Source organism: Hibiscus syriacus, unplaced genomic scaffold, assembly GCF_006381635.1.
Source record: "Hibiscus syriacus cultivar Baekdansim isolate YM2019G1 unplaced genomic scaffold, ASM638163v2 tig00116973_pilon, whole genome shotgun sequence".
Taxonomy (NCBI): Eukaryota; Viridiplantae; Streptophyta; class Magnoliopsida; order Malvales; family Malvaceae; genus Hibiscus; species Hibiscus syriacus.
The window spans coordinates 342885-363445 of NW_024063497.1; the positions used below are offsets into that span (position 1 = coordinate 342885).

A 20561-nucleotide genomic window follows, 5' to 3' on the forward strand; every position below is an offset into this window, starting at 1 on the left:
CAGAACATTCTTCAATTGCATACTTAAGTTGATTGACCATCAAACCCCAGCTTCGAATTTAACCAAGCGCAGACCTCTGCCATCTCCTCTGGGATAGTATAGTGACCAAGCCTATATCGTTTATACAAGTACTCGGTTCAAGTTGATAAATTTTTTTTTATAGAAGTTGAATGTCTCATTAAAAACTCCCTTCGTATTCGTTCACATACTAAATTCAAGTTGATAAATTGTTCAATATAAAACAAAACCTGGGAGTTTCTATTGTTAAAATCTCAGAATTTGTACCCGTCATATGATTTGAAGGTCGTGTTTTAGTACCTGAGAAGATTTCTCACCAAATTTTTATGGAACCACATCGTCTCCTGCAACTTGAGACATGTTATATAAGATTAAGCTAACAGCAGTAATTATGTAACTATGAAACACAGTGCTAGTACCATCACTCTTACAACATCGATCCCTATGAAACAGTCATTATAGGTTTCATATCACTACTTTTGGCTGGTTAAATCAATAACTCTATAAAAATGGAATTGCTTCCGAAATTATGAAGTCGACGCTAAATGTTCGGGTGGTTATATTCCTTGAGTAATGTATTACTTTGTCTGGATACCATCTTGTTATGTCTCATTGCTACTTCATAATCAAAATAAACGATACTAATGTTTGCAGCACCTCTTCTGTAACAGACAATACCATACATAATCCAATCATAACTTGCATAAAGAAGGCAACCATAAATAACTTTTCCATGGCATAGCAAAATGGTCAAGGATGCTGCACGTCTAGCAGCTTCCTCCTGTCCTATTTTGCTTTTCAAAGTCCTAGAAAAGAAAAGAATTTATAACAATAAACCAGACAAATCGTGGGGAAGCATTAAGGTCATATGAGAAGGTGCAATGTAGGAAACCAAATTTGAACATGGAAGCCATCCGCTAAGTCCTACAACTGCACTAAAGTTGGCGGGATATGGATTTCCATTTCCATATTTTACGTGAATAAAACAGGTCGTGGAGTATAAAGAGGTTGCTGCACCCATACTGAAACCTCCGATACCAAGTTCAACTGTAATTGGAAAAGGCTACGATTAGAACAATGTCAAAAACAATTACATAACTAAAATTTTAATTGCTAAAACCGAAAACTAAGATCAATGCAACATTGCATTGGCTGTAAGCCAAACTAATCGAGCAGCAACTTACTTAGATGTAAATAAATCCTAACAATGTGGTCATTGTTTACAGGCATTTATTAGAATGACAATAAATATAAGGCCTTGTTCAAAAAAAAGGGGGCCATGGTTGTCAAGATAGAGAAACATAAATATGAGGTAAAAACATCCTTCCTCATGATTTTTCATTATGAAAGAAACTACAAATGTCTACAATGCATTAATACCTAAATACTCAGAAGAGAAATGGAAAACAATCCCCCTCCCAAATAAAAGAAAAAAGAGAAGAAAAAATAGCATCATAAACCCTCATAAAACAGATGCAAGGAAACATACTGTCAGCAGGCTCTGATAACAAATTTGCAGCATGAGCTGCAGCAGCATCCAAACCCTCTACATCATCAGGAGCATCTTCTGAAAGGTCTCCCACATCAAACCCTAATATGTATGTCATATTTTGAAGGACCGCCATCAAAGATAAAGGTTGAAGAGAGTGAGGTATAATTCATCTTGTTTCCTTCATAAGAGACTGCATCAATACAGAATTTTAAGAATATAATATACTCACAAGCAGTTGATGGAAAGCCACCAAATAAAGTTATTGGTCGAGTAGGGGCAGTTGGGCATATCCATTTAATCTGCACCATAGTATCACAAGCATGAAAAATTATGATGTCATCAAGAAGAAATAAATCTATTAAGTAATTGTTAGAATATATTCTCCTCAATATCTTTGGCTACAACAATCATCCTTACATTCGGAAGAGGGAGGGTCTCCAAGAGCTGGGACCAGCTGACAAACAAAAAAACGAGGACGAGTATATAATTAAAAAAACATCAAATACTTTTTTTTTCTTATACTTGAGATCAGAGAATATAAAGATTCGGAGACAGAATAACTTGAATTCCCAGTGGCAATAATATAGTTTATAGGGTGAAAAGATATGATGAAGGCATATTAATATCGGATGATACGAAACATTGAAACATGAGGTGGCTTGCTCTTTGAATACTAAACCACTGAAAAATCAACAGGTATTAATTTATTATCAGCTTTAACTTGTTTTGTGCAAGCCTTACAAAAAAAGTAGCAACTCAAGACAAATGCATAAAACAAATATGGATGAAAGAGGCTATTTTGCATGCAATGATTAATTCCCTACAACTTGATTAGCATCATAGAAATAGTGCTATACTACAGGAACACAAATTGCAAAGAGAAAATCAGCTTTCTGCTTAGTTTATATAGCAACATATCCCCCCCAGTATTCAGTAAATAACTATAACATCCATCGCATTAACATGCAAGATTACTAAACTAACAGAAAGGAAACACCTCAAAAATATTGAAAGGAAGATAAATATAATATCTTGAAGGTGTTTACTTTCTCACCGCGAATAATAATTCATAGAGATAGTATCATGGCCTCGTGGGGCAAAATGATTTCTTGCTTCACCCAAACAGAATGAAAAAACAAGACACAAAGATGTGAAGAACATCTTAAATTCTAGGGACTACAGTTAATGAGTGCAATCATCCAAACAAGAAAGCAAAACATAACAAGCGGAAGAAGTCGAAGAACTTTAACTAACAAAATCATAGGCAAGTTACCATTATTCTCCTTAAAAGGGCCGTTCAATTGTTGATGGAAGAGAAGAACTAGAAATTGTAACTCAACATACATAAAATCTAGCAAACAGAATATACATGATACTTCTTCCTCAGAAAACTAATTTAAGTTACTGATAGTATATAGACAAATTAATCTTAAATTTATTAACCAAAAACTAGAAATTAGAATCTTTGAAAGCAATGCAAAGTTTATAATACCTTGAACCGTTATCACCGAGGCCATGTAGCCAAAACTATGGTTGCTTGGTGCCTACCTTTGGGCCTAACCACATGGGTTTTTCCAAATTCAAATGCCCCCCTTCTACCACCTGAAATATGTCAGCGCACAGCTCAAGTATTAATAGTTAAAATTAAACACGAGGAAAAACAGGCTACTGAATTTGTAGAAAAAACTACTTCACTCGACATATTTACTAATCCACCATACATACCATGAAGAACCGGTCGATTCAATTGCCTTAAGAGCAATCAAAATACTTACACAAGCTTGTTGGTGAGCTAGCATTATAGACATTACTCTATGAGTAAGATGGATCAAAGCAGTAAACTAAGCAGAACCAAGAGGACCTGTGAAGCTCGTATTATCACACCTAAAAGCAGCGGCCAAACCTACCTATTGCACTAGAAGGAGATGGATATTAACATTTCACATCAAATGTCAGTTCAGCAAAGTGATTAATTTTCACTGCATTGATATAAGATACATGAATCTACATAAAAGCTTGCACAAAAATTGGTACATTACAAACAATTCATCAGAGAGAAAACTTTTCCATCTAATCCAAATTACATATCTTTCAAAACCCTTAATGAAAATGGAGTTTGAACTCCAAATAAACGACGGCATTCGTCGCACATAATGAAAAAGAAACAAAAACCTTAGATGAAAATTCATGGGAAACTAAGAGTATCAATAATGAGAAAATCCCAAGCTGGGAAAAGAATGAAACTTCAAAAGTTGGCAAAATGATTAGCAAATTAAACTCCAAAATTTTCATTAAAAAATTAAAATTCAAAAAGCAGAAACAGGGGAAAAGAAGAGATCAAAAAGGGAAAAGGGATTCTCGCGTTGTAGGCATTTTACCTTTTCCGCTAATATGTCGATTGGATTTGAAAACTCCCAATAGCAAAGGCTTCAGACACCAACAAAGGGGAAAATCACTCCTTTTGGTCCCAATCCGAAGGTCAAATTTTCAACGATAACTTTGTATTTTTGTCGTTTTAGGATTATTTTTTCCAAAAATGTAAATCTCGATAAATGATTATAGGCCATTTTCAATTTTGGGCAATTATCCATTTAATCATTCAGCTTTACAATTATATTTATTTTGATCACTCAACATTAAAATTTAAATATAAAAACACATTAATTTTTATATAAATGAAATGTCATAATTTCACATAAGTATCCATTACTTAAATAAATTTTTAATTTTTATTACATCTTTATTTTTAATTTGTTGATTAAATTTTAAGTTGATAGCATCATTATTATGATATTTTAAATTTTAAATAAATTTGATTCGATTGACGCCATTACTATTAGGGTAAAGTATAATAATGGTCATTGAACTTTTTTGAAGCTTTCATTTAGGTCCCTCAACTTTTAAAACTTACAATACACTCCCACAACATTTAATCTATTTACAATATGGTCCCTATTACACTGTCGTTAGAAGACGCTGACGTAGCACTGAGATCACTGTTTGCAGCTATGAAAATTAGGTTAAATTATATAAATGGTCACTGAACTTTTTAGGCACTTGCATTTAGGTCCCCCAACTTTTAAAACTTGCAAAGTAATCCTCAATTTCATTCTTAACCCCACATTCCAAAATAATTCAATTATATTCTAAACCCTAAATTCTAAAATAATCAAAATAATATCGAGTTAACCAAGATTTCATGTTAACCAAAATTCATACAATTTTTTTGATGTTTTGAATGAGTTGTATTCAGTGAAAATTGATTGTTATTGTTCGATTGAGTTCTTGTGCAATTGAATGGTGGGGTATGCTTGTGTAAATGATGCCAAGTTCAGGTGAAAATTGATTGTTACTATTATGAAAATTTATATATTTAAGTTCATGAAAAAATGTTTCACATTTAAGTCCCAACAACCAATATTTAAATAACATCAACGTTTATAATATTTTATTTAAACTCAGTACCCAATACACATGCAACACAATCTGAAAAAACAATAAGAAATTAGAACTCAATATCCAATACCATCAAACGTCATTTACACATGCATACCCTACCATTCAATTGCACATGAACTTAATCGAACGGTAACAATCAATTTTCACTGAATACAACTTAATCAAAACATCAAAAAAAATTATATAAATCTTGGTTAACATGAAATCTTGGTTAACTCAATATTATTTTGAAGTATTTTAGAATTTGAGGTTTAGAATGTAATTGAATTATTTTGGAATTTGGGGTTTATAATAAAATTGAGGGACCAAAATGCAAGCGCATGAAAAGTTTAGTGACCATTTATATAATTTACCCTAATTTTCATAGCTGCAAACGATAATCTCACTGCCACATCAGTGTCTTCTAACGGTAGTGTAACGTCGGGGACCATATTGCAAACGGACTAAATGTTGGGAGATTGTATTGCAAGTTTTAAAAGTTGGGGGACTTAAATGAAAGCTTCAGAAAAGTTCAGTGACCATTACTATACTTTATCCTTACTATTATGATATATACATACATTGCTTCGGACATTGCATAAGTGAAAAAGAGCTACCGTCCTGATAACATAGACATTGCAAATGAAGATGAAGATGAGCTGGGGATGTCGCAGCAATCCAATCCCATTGCAGCAATTTTTGGCCCCAGTTGAAGACCGGACTCCTCGCCATCTATCGACAACAAATCGACGACAATCATTTGCGTATCGGGTGGTTCCTCCACCGGCACACGCCCTTTGAGCATCTCGACCACATGTGCCATGCTAGGCCTTAGTCCCGGTTTCTCTTGTATGCACCACAAAGCTACATTAACCATTCTTTTAACTTGCCTCTCATCAACAGCTCCCACTCCAACTAGCCTACGATCAACGGCTTCTATTACTTTCCCTTCCCTAAGTTTGTCCCTCACAATCTTAGGAAAATACTGCCATTTCCTTTGGGATTTATTACTTCCATTTTCAATCACAGTAACATTCCTTTGGCCGCCAATCATCTCCAAAAGCACCATCCCATAGCTATAGACATCACATTTCTCCGAAACACCGAGCTCCAAGAGCCATTCCGGGGCCAAATAACCTTTAGTACCCCTGATTGTGGTAATAACTCGGCTCTCGTCTTTCCCCATTAGCTTTGAAAGACCGAAATCCGCCACGATCGCTCTATAGTTCTCGTCCAGAAGTATATTTTCGGGCTTCAGATCAAGGTGTAATATTTTCGACCGGCAATCGTGATGGATGTAAGAAAGTGCCTTGGCCACATCAATGGCAATCCTATACCTCAAATCGAATGACAAGCAACCTCTGGGGTGGTTTTTCGTTCGGTTTCCGGGGAATATCCAATGGTCCAATGAACCATTCGGGATGAATTCATATACAAGGTACCTAGGCCCTCTAGGAAGACAACAGTACCCTACAAGACGCACAAGGTTTACATGTTGTACACTCGCAATCGCCGCAACTTCTGATCTAAACTCCTTTTCTCCATGCTCCTCTCCATCGATTCGCTTCACCGCTATTGAAGTGCGGTCGCTAAGTATACCTTTGAATACCGAAGCCGATCCACCTTGGCCTAACAGTGCTCGGAAATTATCTGTTGCATCCTCAAGCTCCTTGAGCCTAAACTTTATTGGAACTCCGGCAACTTTTCGGAGAAAACTGTACTCAACTCGAAGCTCTCGACCTTCGGATACCAATCGTTTCTCTAACAACTTTCGCCTGCGATTGTAACACTCTCGGATCACAAGACATACGAATACTGCAAGGATTAGCGCGATATCCGCCCCTGCAATGAGGAAGAAAGCCCTGGAAAGTTTCAACGATAAACGAGCAACGATGATAACGACGATGAGGCCCGTGATTATCACAACTGCTCTTATACTTGCTGTCTTGTCCTCCATTAGAACTTCATCGATGTGCTACTAATTGTCTGGTTTTCATTTGTTGTTCATGTTGATATGAGAGCAAGAAATTGAGCATTCATTTGTTCTTTTGGATTAGCCAAATGTTGAAGCACAAGGGTATGATTATTTTAAGGCTCATTGTGTTTTTTTAAAAAGATTTTAAACGGTCAAATGTTTTGTTAAAATATTATTTGATATAAAATTTAGACTTTATTTTTAAATTTTAAAATTGTAATATTAAAATAAATAAGACTGTGTGAATTTAATATGCGTATATCAAATAATTTAATTAGAATATTTCAAAAAAATAATTAAAATAAAATTGAAAATAATGTAAAAAATGAACCACTTACAAATTCTTGCGTCAGCAAACTAAGTCAAGTTTACATATGAATAATCATATTTAGATTGCTTCTTGATTAAAGCAAAGACAAAGTCTCACTCCACTACATGAAATTTCATATTTAAGTCAGCGATATTACGTGCAACACAAGTATCATGATTTTGATAAATACATCTAAATGTAAGAATTAATTATAAACTATTTTTTAAATTTTATATTAATTGAAAATTATTGGATGAATTGTAAATAAATGTTTAAATTAAAAATATAAAAGATAAACTTTTTTAAAAAATATACATATAAATATAAAAATCGAACAACTACAACACAGAGATTTACAGAATTAACCATCAGCTGCAGGTAAGTACGAAATTCAAGAGAGTACAAGGTAAGACAGGTTTGAAGATCTTGTTTGAAACAAGAAGTTGTGAAGGAAGATCTGACCAAGTAGTCTAGATACCAAGAAGCTAATTGGCATGAAGGTATGCCAGAAGTAGCCGCGGAGAAAGAGCAAAAACATGCTGAGCACGAAAGAAAGAACACTTACCATCCTCATATCTTTAAACAGTATTTCAGATTATGGTTCTTGCTTGCTTCTTGTCATTGTCACTATCTTCCCACATAAAGCACCATTCTGAACCTTGAGTACCTTATCTTCAAGTTTTAAATTCGCGTTCTCCGCCAACAGCTGTGGTACATTACTATTCAGATTGGCATTCTTCCTTAATGAAGCATTTTCGAGCCGCAATGGATCACCCTAAAAGTAAAACAACCGAGTAAAAAAAACCTATACCATCATATGCAAGCTTTAATACGAGTTTGTATTTAAATTAGTTCTTAAACTTTTGAATATTCTAATTTCATTCTCAAACTATGACTCTAATTTTAAATTAATCCTTAAACTTTTGAAAATTTCACCCCTAACTACTGAAGACATTAAAGAGGTGGTTGACGTTCGTAAGACATAGATCATTGATTCTCTTAATTTAATTCTTTGAAACTACGTGCCCCTCTCTCTATTTTAATAGTAACTTAAATTTTTGAACATTCCAATTTCATCCCAAATCCATCCAAATATGTAATTAATTTCAACCATAATTTAGCCTAATTTTTTTCAAACATATAATAATATAACTTGGCCTATTAATTTTATTACCAAGAGATGTGATTAGTACATACGTATAGTTTGGGATGAAATTTGAATGTTTAAAAAGTTTGGAGACCAATTTAGAATGAAAGTCGTATTTTGGGGATAAAATTGAAATGTTCAAAAGTTTAAGGACTAATTTAAAATGATACTCATGATAAATTTGGAACATTTAAAAGTTTATGGACCAATTTAAAATAAGGATCATACTTTGAAGACATATGATGCAATTAACTCTAAAATACACGTATCATCATTGTAATAAAAAAATTAAGTATATTTTCTAAATAAATACTATTTTATAATTATCTTAAACTATTTAAAAAAATTAAGGCATATTTATGAGAAAATATTCATTTTAAAATTAATTATATAAATAACACCTAGTGGCAGAACTTGAAGATAGAATTTTGGGAAACTTAAAATTTTAAAAATTTAGATGTTTAAATTAAAATTTTCAAAAAATTTGAAGGGTTTAATTTACATTTTTTTTCCAAAAAAAAGGATATAACTAAATTTTTTAAAATTTTGAGATATAATACGAATTTATTAAAATTTTGAGAAGAAAAAATTAGATATTTAAAAAAATTTAAAGTTCTAAACTATATTTTCAATTTTTTTGGGAGGCCACAGCTCCCACCAGTCTCTATTATTTTCCGCCACTTATAACATCTTAAAATATTTAAGAAAATAATACTTTTTGACAAATATATATTATATAATTCATACTTTTTAAAACATGTGATTTATAGAATGCGTCTTCTTTTATATAAAAAATTTAGATAACTTATATAATATATCTTAATCAAAAGAATATCGTACAAAACACATTTTTTATGAGAAGTACATATTTTAACTCTTCTAAAATGAAATATATATTATAAAATAAATTTGTATTATTAGATGAAAATATGAATTGCCCATCTAGTTCAGTTGGTAGAGCACAAGGCTCTTAATTTTATGGTCATGGGATTGAGTCCCACTGAGGGCAATTCATAACGGAGGTCTTTCACAGAAGCTGTTCTCAACTTAGCGTTGGGGGCAACCTACTACCCTACCTCCCCCTTACTCCATTACATATGGGAATAGAGTCAGCTAATTTTTTATTAGATGAAAATATACTCTCTCAAGAGAAATAATAAATAAATAAATAAATAAATAAAAAGAGGGAATGAGAGAGATTATAGGGATGACAGGTGAACATGGATCAAGGACAGACCTATGAGTAGCTCGGACAACCCCTCAAATTTCTCCGAATAGTGTTAATTTTTTATGATTTTTTTATCTAATATGAGTGCTACCCCTAACGAAAACGGACCTGTGATCTTGTGTTACTCAGTGTTAATTTTTTCTAATTTTTTTAATTAATACAAGTGTCACCCCTAATATTGTGCGTAACTGTTGCTTTTTATTATATGAAAAAATTAATATCATATTTAAAATTAAAAAAAAAAGATCAAGCCCAAAAAATAAACCTTAAGCCCATGAATCAAGCACCTATTTTCAGTTTTATGGGAATTGAGATACGACAATTGAAGATTAGAAGGGTTGTGCCTCTGTGGAAATTGAAAACCTCAATTGAAGATTAGAAGGGCAACCGTGAACTGCCAGCAAGGGTTGTGCCACTGTGGTCTTGTGGAAACTCAACCCATCTTGGAAAGGCAAGGTCGTAAGGGCTGCCTCACTGCCTTCCTCGTGCGATTGAACTTTGAAGGGGAAGCCGACAGTAGTCGATTGAACTTTGAACTTTTGAAGGGCAATGTGCATAGTGGAAACCTCGAAGACAGCAAGTGGAATTGCAGGGGCAGACCTATGAGTAGCTCGGGCAACCCCTCAAATTTCTCCGAATAATATTAATTTTTTTTTATCTAATACGAGTGCTACCCCTAACGAAAATGGACCTGTGATCTTGTGTTACTTAGTGTTAATTTTTTCTAATTTTTTTAATTAATACAAGTGCCACCCCTAATATTGTGTGTAACTGTTGCTCTTTATTATAGGAAAAAATTAATATCCTATTTAAAATTAAAAAAAATGATCAAGCCCAAAAAACAAACCTTAAGCCCATGAATCAAGCACCTATTTTCAGTTTTGTGGGAATTGGGATACAATAATTGAAGATTAGAAGGGTTATGCCTCTGTGAAAACTGAAAATCTCAATTGAAGATTAGAAGGGCAACCGTGAACCGCCAACAAGGGTTGTGCCTCTGTGGTCTTGTGGAAACTCAACCCATCTTGGAAAGGCAAGGCCTGCCTCGTTGCATTCTTGGTGCGATTGAACTTTGAAGGGGAAGCTGACAGTAGTCGATTGAACTTTGAACTTTTGAAGGGCAAGGTGCAGAGTGAAAACCTCGAAGACATCAAGTGGAATTGTGGAAGGGGCTGTGAAAGTTGAAACTTGCAACCTGGAAAGGGACCTTTTTATCTATTCTTTCTACATTTTTCTCCAAATATACAAATGAGACAAGTATGTGTACTTTCTTTTATCTTAATTTATTCTTTACATTAATGATTTTATTATCTTTCTCACTTTGTCTTCTTTCATTCATATTTAACAATAAAGGTAGTAAACTAGTATATAATATTGTTTTGTTATTTGAAACTGATTAATTCATTAAAATTAGGTTTTGTTTAGTTTGATGTATTAAAATTAGGATATTAAAGTAAAGTAGTAAGTCATAGTTTATAATTATTATATGTTGAGTTTTTAATATATTAATCATTTTATTTATTGAAATATTTAATTGTAGGTTTCTATTGGTAACTATTTTAAAAGGAAATTAATTGTTGGTACTGATGGAAGTAGTGAAGGATCTTCTAAAAGAAATAGCTCAAATGAAGTTCCACAAAGACCACAACCTACTACCACTGTGTCACCTACTCCCTTGGCTTCCATTCCAACAACTATTAATGTGAATGATCTTCCTTCGGATCCGGCGGATAGACCAAAAATTACATCTTATCATCCAAATCAAAAAGATGAAATAAGAATGGCATATTGGATTAAAGGACCATGTCAACCAAGGGGTCATACTTTTCCATAAAAAAAAGATAGGTCCTAAGCTAAGACGCTTTGTCGTTGAATGGTTTGATGAATTTGATTGGTTAGAGCATAGCATAAAGGAGGACAAAGTTTATTGTTTATGTTGCTACTTATTTGGAGATATTGTAGGACAACAAGGTGGGAGAGATGCATTTGTGACGGAAGGATTTAGCACTTGGAGTAAAAAGAAATCGTTATATGCTCATGTAGGTAATGTTGAAAGTTTACACAACAAAGCACGACAAAAGTGTGAAAATCTAGTGAAAAAAATCAATCTATTAGTGTTGCTCTTCATAAGCAAACTGAACATGAGAAGAATAACTATGAAATTCAATTACGTGCTACAACTGCCACTTGTAGATTTTTATTGAAAAATATGTTACTGTTTCGTGGTCATGATGAGTCGAATGACTCCATTTCCAGAGGGATTTTCATTGAAACATTATCTTTGATTAGAGAACACAATGAGAGTATTTATAATGTTACCTTAGAAAAGGCTCCGAAGAACAATAAATTGACATCTCCAAATATTCAAAAAGATATTGTTGAATGTTTTTCAAAAGAAATAATAAAGTCCATTTGTGATGAAATTGGTAAGGATGTGTTTGCCATATTAGTTGACGAGTCTAGTGATGTATCTAAAAAGGAGCAAATGACTATGGTTTTGAGATATGTTGATAGACTAGAAGTTGTTAAGGAGAGATTTATTGGAGTTGTTCACGTGACGGATACATCTTCTTTGACTCTTCAAGCTGCCATTGATTCCGTATTTACTGACAATAAATTAAGCATGGCTCAGGTAATATGTCATATTTATTTTATTTATATTTTAATTATTTAATTGAATCTTTATTTTTATATATTAAATCTTTTATCTATTATTTGAAATAGGTAAGAGGGCAAGGTTATGATGGAGCAAGTAATATGTGTGGTGAGTTTAACGGTTTGAAAGCGTTGATCTTAAGAGATAATAAGTCAACATATTATGTACATAGTTTTGCTCACCAACTTCAATTAGTGATCGTGGCGGTTGCAAAGAATCATGATGGTGCTCATGAATTCTTTGAGCAACTAGCTTTGGTGGTTAATGTGGTTTGTGTTTCCTACAAAAGAAAGGATATCATACGAGAGAGCTACAAAAAGAGATTGCAAACGGAAATTGGTACTGGTGAAACTGAAGCTGGAAGAGGGTTGAATCAAGAGCTTTCTCTAATTCAAGCAAGAGATACAAGATGGGGTTCCCATTATAAAACAATCATAAGTTTGATGAATTTGTTTCCTGAAGTTATTGAGGTGCTTAAATATGTTGAAGAGGACAACTCAACTTTATATAACCGAAATAAAGTGTACAATATTTTATCATATTTTAAAACACTTGATTATGTGTTTTATTTACACTTGATGTTGGAGATTTTAGGTCTCACGGATACCTTGTCAAGACATCTTCAAAGAAAAGATCAAGATATTTTGGAAGCGGCTTCATTGATAAGAGGAACAAAGAAATCATTGCAAACTTTAAGAAATGACGGGTTTGGTTCAATTTTAAAGAAAGTATATTCTTTATGTAAAAAACATAGCATTGAAACTTTGGATATGTCAGAATATTATGTTACTCTAAGAAACCATAGGACCAAGATTTCTAATCAGTATCATTTTGAGGTTGAGATTTTTAACACGGTTTTGGATATGCAAATTCAAGAATTCGGGGATCGATTTAGTGAGGTAAGCACCAAATTGCTAGAAAACATGGCTGCTTTGAGTCCTTGTGATTCATTTTCTAAGTTTGATAAATCAAAGTTGCTGAAGTTATGTACCCAGATGATTTTAGTGATTCAGAAAGGACATATCTTCTTGGTCAACTTGATATCTACTATCGCTATTTGCTACATGATGACAGATTTGCTAACTTGAATGGAATTGCCAACCTTTCTCGCTTGATGGTGGAAACAGGGAAACATTGTTCTTTTCCTTTGGTCTATAGGTTATTAAAGTTAGTTTTGGTTCTGCCGGTTGCAACTGCAACGGTTGAAAGATGTTTTTCTGCAATGAAGCTTTTAAAGACGAACGTGCGCAACAAAATGAGTGACAATTTTATGAATCATGTCCTGATTTACGCAATAGAAAAAGAAGCACTTTTAGATGTTAAGATTGAAAGTGTAATCAATCGCTTTCAAAAAATGAAAACACAAAAAGGTCAACTTTAGAGTGTAATTTCTAGACATTTTATTATATTTATAGATATCGTAGTTTCTAAAAAAAATTATAAAAGTTTTTTGTGCAACCCTTGAATTTTTATCCTGGGTCCGCCTCTTACGGGATGGAAGACATTGTTGATTCCGTGGGCTCAAAAGCAAGCAACAATAGAAGAAAGTGATAGGAACAAGGTTGTTACAACGTATGAACTGCAATAACTTTAATAAAATAATAAAAAACGTGTTTTTTTATATTTTATTCTAATTTTTAATTTTTTTATTTGTTAGTTAACCAACGTTTTATTATATTATCATTATTTATAATTTAACCTTAAACGAAAATTATAAATATATATTAACATTTCTCGCCTCACAACCTTCGAAGGATTAAAATATTTTTAAATCCCGACAATTAGGGACTCAGAGAGCAAAAGAATAACGGTTGTGGAAGAAGGATCTCAAATATATAAAAAATAATCTTTTAAAAAGTTGTGATTAATAAATATAATCTCTGATAAATCTATATAAGCTATCATATTAAAATTTGTCACGTTGATTGTATTTATTATGTTTGTTAATTTATAGATAATTATCGTGATTCTAACACAGCACACATGGTAAAGACTACAATAAAATTTTTCGAATAAGATTAAAAGAAGGGATGCAAATTAAATGAAACCATCACACTCTTATTCGTTTCTATTGTATCTCCTTATCGAGGCTAAGTACTTTGACATCGGTTAATGGGTGATCCATCACCGACAATGATTTTTCACTTAAATTAGAAATGATGAATTATCTAAAACCACAACTCATTTGATTTAATCAATAAGAACGATTTTTTCAATTTAGTTTATTCTATTAATAATATCGTGATTTGAACCATGAACATTAAATTTAAAATAATTGATAAAAAAATAAATTATAAATAATTATAAAATATCTAAAAACAATTTTATTTATATTTTATTATTAGATTATTTTAAATAAACCTTAAACTATAAAAATCAAATATGAACATCTTAATCAGTGTGGGATTTGTTTTTAACATGTGGCCATTTTATAAATAGTACATATTTTATATATAGTATACACACATAAAAGCGTTTACAGGGCAGATCCGGTCAACTCTTTTAAATTATTTAATAAAGTTCGATCCTAAGATTTATTTACATATTTAAAATAATTTAATAATAAAACATAAATAATTATTTTACTATTAAAATTTTTTGAATATAAATAATAGTTGTATTTCTTTTTTCTTTATATTGTTCTTTCGTCAGATCCAACGAGATATTAATAAAACAACTTATTATCTTGTCGTGTAAATTTATCTCAAACTATCTATTTTAAATTTAAAAATTATTATTCGTATGAAAATAGTGAAAGATTTTATCTGTTCGGGTATCATGTTCCCTACACCACTCTTTTATTAGAGTTTGATTTGACATTAAATTTCTAGTTGGTTTTTATTTAATTATTTAGATTTTTAATCGTTTAATAATAAAAATTCAAACACCTTTAAAAATATCGTATTTGAATTGAAACTTTTGAAGATGACAATCATCCCTTAACCAAGAAGATCACTTGATTCGCCCTTGCTGGCATACTTTTGTCTTAATCCATTGGATCGGTTCTATTTTATTGACATATATTCGTAATTACTAAGCATATGTCGCGATTGAGTTCTAGTTAAAGTCAATTTATTAATGTATCGTCATTATTATATGTATTTTCACAGTAGCTTTGATGATGTTTATCTTCATAGTCAATAATGGTGTTAACCTATTTTATCATTATTTTACAAGTTGATTAATTAGTTTTTAACTATTTATTAGGTCTTAAATCATCATTTAGCGGTTAATTTGTGTATTTTAATAATTTAAGGTGAATGAACGATTAATGTGATTTAATCTGCTTTCATTTTGTATATTATCTTTTATATTCCTTTTATTATTTTTCTTTATTCAATAGAATAACTCCTAATCGTTTATTTGATTATTAATTATTAATAGATTTACAAATATAAGTGCAAATACAAATACAATTATAACAATTGCAAATACAACAATATAAATTTGAGTAATTAATTATTATAAATTAAAATCAAACTAATAACTGGAATATATCACAATAAAATCAAGTTATAATATGATTTAAATTAAAATAAAATCTAGACTAATTTTCCACCTAATTTTAAATTACACACATATATATTATATAATGATTAACTAATTTCAATAGTGCAATTCACGCAATTGGTTGGTTTACTCCATACCTAAACATCTAAACTTTCTTGAAGGAATAGACTTTATAAAATAAAATAAAATAAAATAAAACAAAAAGCTCCCACACAAACAATATAATTAAATTAAAAATATTCTATAAAAAATTAACTACTTCAATGAAAGCTGATTCACCGGTTCTAAATATAAAATATATAAATTATAAATTTATTTAATATTTATGTTTTTTCAAATTTTTTGGGTCATACTTATCTCATTTAAAATTTTAGATTTATTTATTATTAATTAATCTTCAGATTGATTTTCTCATGTTGATATGTGCTTATAATTATCTTAAACAGTTATTAATTTATAATTTTTTTATGATTTTGGTAAAATAATGTGATTATTTAAAAAAACCAATGAGAAAATAAAAGAGAGGAGAGAGAGGGGGCAGAAAAAGATTAAAACAGATAATCGCAACCACAAGAAGCTATTCTTAGGCAGTTAGCAACTTGGCATAGAAAGCTTACCATAATATTCCTTGTTTATTATACTCAATTTTCCATTATTCTTTCCTCTTCTCCCTTCTATTAAAAACATAATAAAAACATAATCTTTAAACGCCTTATATACTAATTTCTCCCCAATCAGAAAATCAAAAATTCATAACAACAAATTAATTTCTTAAAGCACCGAGAAACAAAAATCAGAACTTCTCCCTTCAATCCTCCATCAAAGGTTAGCTAAGCTCTTCATCAAATTGATGATTTTAAGTATTTGTTTTATTTTTTTTATTGTATAGTTCTGATTATTTAGATTATGGACAAGTTTAATTTTTGTTGCTTTACGACTCTCTTGTCTTTTTTTTTTTTTTATGTATTTGTTGTTAATTTTTTCTTCTGTTTGGCTACTGAGAAATGGTGGATACATAGACAGAAAGGGAGAAAGACGATTAAATGTGTGTTTGTTATTTTTTTTTTATTGTTTTAAGTTTTGTTTTTTAAGGTAGAAAGAGTTTGAACTTCGTAGATCACTTTAAAGTTCTCCTGAAACTTCTGATTTATTCTTTTTTCTTGCATTTTCTTGCGTACCAAACGGACCTGACTGTTTTGTTTTGTTTATTTACTTTAAACTAATTTACAAGAATGAATAACGGTTGCATTAGATCATTTCATTGTTATTTTCGATTAAAATGCTCTATTTGTTACTTTTTATGATTAAATCTTATTTTTAGTTTAATTCCTGTAATCCTAATTCAAAGTTTTGATCTTATTTCCCCTCAACTGTTCCTTTGTTATAATTTTTTTCTAGAGGATGCTTGGATATTCTGACTGTATTCGTATGCTATATTTAGTGTTTAATTTGTTTTACGAATTTATCATCTCATTTGTCAACGTCTTTTGCAGTTTAATAGGGATCATGAGATTCAAGAAAGGGTCCAGAGTAGAAGTCTTGAGCAGAAAAGAGGTGCCATCAGGATCCTGGCATTGTGCTGAAATAATCAGTGGCAATGGCCACAACTACAAAGTTAGATATGAAGGCTCTTCCGATGCCACTAACAAGGCAATTGTGGAGATGGTATCTAGGAAAGCCATTAGACCTTGTCCTCCTGCACCAGCAGTTTCAGATAATTGGGTTCCTGGTGATGTTGTTGAGGTTTTTGACAACTTTTCTTGGAAGATGGCAACGTTTTTAGCGATTTTGGAAAAAAAATGCATTTTGGTTAGGTTGCTTGGATCATCTCTGGAGTTTAAGGTCAGTAAATTTGACGTCCGTGTGAGACAATCATGGCAAGACAATGAATGGGTTGTGATTGGAAAGGTACTTACTATCTTAATGTATGTTCCTCGTGCATTTGAAAATTTTAAGTTTTCAAAGCTATTTTCAGCATTAACTTTTTCCAGTCGGATATATGTTATTCAAGGTTAATTTTTATACTCGTGTCCATCTTAAGTTCATTTCCATCCGCATTTCACATTTTTTGTAAGTTGAGGTTAGCTTGAATATTCTCATTTGTTTAATCTAAATGGCATTGCTTCGTTCGGACAGTAACCCTTCTTGATCTAAGTACTATCTATATTTTCTATAAAGTTGAGGTTATTGTTCCACAAGCCAAGATATTCATTTATATTTTTTATGTCTACATGCAGGGTTCTGGCAGTTGTGAAGATGTGAAACATGGTGAAAATTCCATTCTCAGATACAACCAAAAGTCTAGCTCCCGGTTTCAAAATACTGTTAGAAGGACAAACAGGCATGTGAAAGATGAATGTGGCCCTGTTAATACAAAGGTTAATTACCAAAATTCTGTTATGGCTTCCTCAAAATCTCTAAAGAGAGGATGCTACTCTCAGGTTGAAGCTCATGCCACTGCTGGACAGAAGTTGAGAGCAGTTGAGAGAAATGAAAGATTGTACCGACTGGTGGTTGCAAATCCATCCATTCTTGAACAGGTAGATGCTGCTGCTTTCCCAAGAGATATGTTGGGTGAGAATAATGTACATGCTTCTCATAATGACAGAACTGGGTTGTCTGACGTGCATGGAGACACGGGAAAACCAAATGGTTCTGTTGGATGTTATTTTGCTGAGCATTTAGAAACGAATGACGCTGATAGTGTTACATGCTCTGTTGGTAGTTGTAGTGTGAGTAGTAACGATTTCTATAGGTTACCTCATTGTGTTTCCGCAGGTCCTATTGAAGTTGTTGATGGTGAATGTAGTGATGCTGAATCTTTTTGTCCAAGGGGAGATAAGGAAGGAGATTGTCTCCTTCCGGTGAAAGAAGAACTGGCTGCCAAGATCCATAAGATAGAGTTACATGCCTATCGTTGCACTTTGGAGGCCTTGCATGCATCAGGGCCTTTAAGTTGGGAACAAGAAAGTTTGGTGACAAATCTTCGTCTTTCACTTCATATATCTAATGATGAACATTTGATGGAGATAAGAAACTTAATTTCCGCTGATAGTACCATTCCTATAAGATAACAAGGAGTACCTGTGGTTTTCCTTTAGAAATAGACTTCGACAAATAATTACACTGGTGGCTCCCTCAATTGTATGAAGCTTGATGAAATATGCTCTCACTTTTCCTCGTTAAGTATACAGCATATAGTGATATATTTTGAAATGAATGTAACAACAGAAACTGCAGAGCATTAAATGTTTGTGAGCTAAGCATTGTGTATCAGTTCTTCCATCTCTTCTTGCCTCCCTCATTTGTACATTTATTTTAGCAAAACAAATCTTTGAGAAATAGCATATCAGGAATTTTCCAACAATTGAGCAGATATCAAGAATGCATTTTTCTGATTGTTCTCTTCTGTATATTTCTTGCTTCTCTTAGATGCACTATTGATGTATGACTAATCTTCTGTTGACATTTTGATTCTTGTTTATTAAAAAAGGGTTACTGTATAATAAAATCCCACTGGTTGTCTCTGATCAAGTGTTTGTTTTTGTGTTTTTCTTGATATTTGATTAATATTAAGGAAATGTGTGTCAAGCTTTCAATTTGTTTTGAATTTTCTCAGGGTATAATACTCTGTTTAAAGCATAATCATTCTCAGATTGAGGAAAATATTGATGCTTCCTCCTGTATTTTCCAGGGCTGAAGAGGGAAGCTTAGACACCTTCCTTCCAAATGCCTGAACTCTGAAGATGATTTCTGGGTTTGGCGCCTTTCTCTTGCTTTTCAACAGTGGGGCAGTTCTTGATGGGGAAGTTATTTTGAGGCACTAATTTTCATTAGTCTGTCACTTGTTTGATTAATCTTTTTCAAATCTCATGTGAGCCCTAGATATCTGTGTTCCTGAAGGGTGTAAGACCAGAATCTTGTGGCTGTCATGGGATGACCTGATATCTGAAATTCTCCAAAAGTTTTTCATTTATACCTTTATATAAGCTTATGTGTGATATTCTGCTGGGCCATGCATGTTTAACTTTGTTTGCTGTAGTGAAAAGTAATCATGCTGAGATCTTTACCAATTTCCCACCTGAAAACTAATTTTAATCTGTCTTCACACCTCGATCAATGCAGCACCATTTCTGGTCTTGTTACTCTAGCATGCCAACTGAAGTTGAACACAACTTCAATTTATCTGTAGTCACCGTCTTTGTTAACATATCTGCCGGATTTTGAGCTCCACTAATCTTTTCAAGTTTCAAAATCCCATATTCCAGAAGAGACCGGATAAAATGATATCGCAATTGTATGTGCTTCGTCCTGGAATGAAAAGACGGATTCTTCGCTAGATGAATAGCACTTTGACTATCGCAATACAAGACATTGTTTTCTTGTTTCTTGCCTAAATCTTCCAAGAAACTTTGGAGCCAAACCATCTCCTTGCTGGCTTCCGTAACAGTGATATATTCTGCTTCAGTTGTGGAGAGAGTAACTATCTTCTGTAGATGAGAAACCCAACTCACTGTAGTACCTCCTAGAGTATAGACATACCATGTAGTGCTTCTTCTGATATAAACATTTTCGGCTAAGTCAGCATCTACATAGTCTGTCAGTATCGTATCTCTACCTTTGAAACAAAGTGTTTTGTTTGTGGTACCCCACAAATATCTGAGGATCCATTTGACTGCTTCCCAATGTACCTTATCCGGATTATTCATGTACCTGCTAACAACTCCCACTGCATGAACAATAGCTGGTCTAGTACAAACCATGACATACATCAGACTTCTAATTGG

General features: G+C 32.4%; 3 protein-coding genes and 1 pseudogene across 4 annotated transcripts; 2 read left to right on the forward strand and 2 right to left on the reverse strand.

The window, feature by feature from the left end:
• Positions 1–275: 275 nt before the first annotated feature.
• LOC120192221 lies at positions 276–3318 on the reverse strand (annotated as a pseudogene).
• A 2243-nt stretch (positions 3319–5561) lies between these two features.
• LOC120192229 (probable receptor-like protein kinase At5g20050) lies at positions 5562–6992 on the reverse strand. The gene has a single exon (XM_039195039.1). The coding sequence runs from the start codon at positions 6903–6905 to the stop codon at positions 5562–5564; it is 1344 nt and encodes a 447-aa protein (XP_039050970.1). The 5' UTR covers positions 6906–6992.
• Positions 6993–11817: 4825 nt separating this feature from the next.
• Positions 11818–13352, forward strand: LOC120192222 (zinc finger MYM-type protein 1-like). Its single transcript, XM_039195038.1, has 2 exons — positions 11818–12240; positions 12333–13352. Exons 1-2 carry the CDS (start codon positions 11818–11820, stop codon positions 13350–13352), a joined length of 1443 nt encoding a protein of 480 aa, XP_039050969.1.
• A 3045-nt stretch (positions 13353–16397) lies between these two features.
• Positions 16398–19141, forward strand: LOC120192209. Of its 2 annotated transcripts, none has more exons than XM_039195031.1 (4): positions 16398–16599; positions 17268–17682; positions 18012–18884; positions 18928–19141. In XM_039195031.1, the coding sequence occupies exons 2-3, from the start codon at positions 17281–17283 to the stop codon at positions 18846–18848; spliced, it is 1239 nt and encodes a 412-aa protein (XP_039050962.1). In that variant the 5' UTR covers positions 16398–16599; positions 17268–17280; the 3' UTR covers positions 18849–18884; positions 18928–19141. The 2 variants fall into 2 exon arrangements, with proteins under 2 accessions (XP_039050962.1, XP_039050964.1); XM_039195033.1 differs by lacking the exon at positions 16398–16599 and adding an exon at positions 16663–16819.
• The last annotated feature ends 1420 nt before the right edge of the window (positions 19142–20561 follow it).

What these genes read in the sequence shown, in the direction of transcription:
- LOC120192229 (XM_039195039.1), bottom strand. Translation starts at nt 6,905, where the DNA reads ATGGAGGACAAGACAGCAAGTATAAGAGCAGTTGTGATAATCACGGGC.
- LOC120192222 (XM_039195038.1), top strand. Translation starts at nt 11,818, where the DNA reads ATGTTACTGTTTCGTGGTCATGATGAGTCGAATGACTCCATTTCCAGA. An exon ending in ATAAATTAAGCATGGCTCAG is followed by an intron (nt 12,241 to 12,332) that starts GTAATATGTCAT and finishes TATTTGAAATAG; the next exon opens with GTAAGAGGGCAAGGTTATGA.
- LOC120192209 (XM_039195031.1), top strand. Translation starts at nt 17,281, where the DNA reads ATGAGATTCAAGAAAGGGTCCAGAGTAGAAGTCTTGAGCAGAAAAGAG. An exon ending in AATGGGTTGTGATTGGAAAG is followed by an intron (nt 17,683 to 18,011) that starts GTACTTACTATC and finishes GTCTACATGCAG; the next exon opens with GGTTCTGGCAGTTGTGAAGA.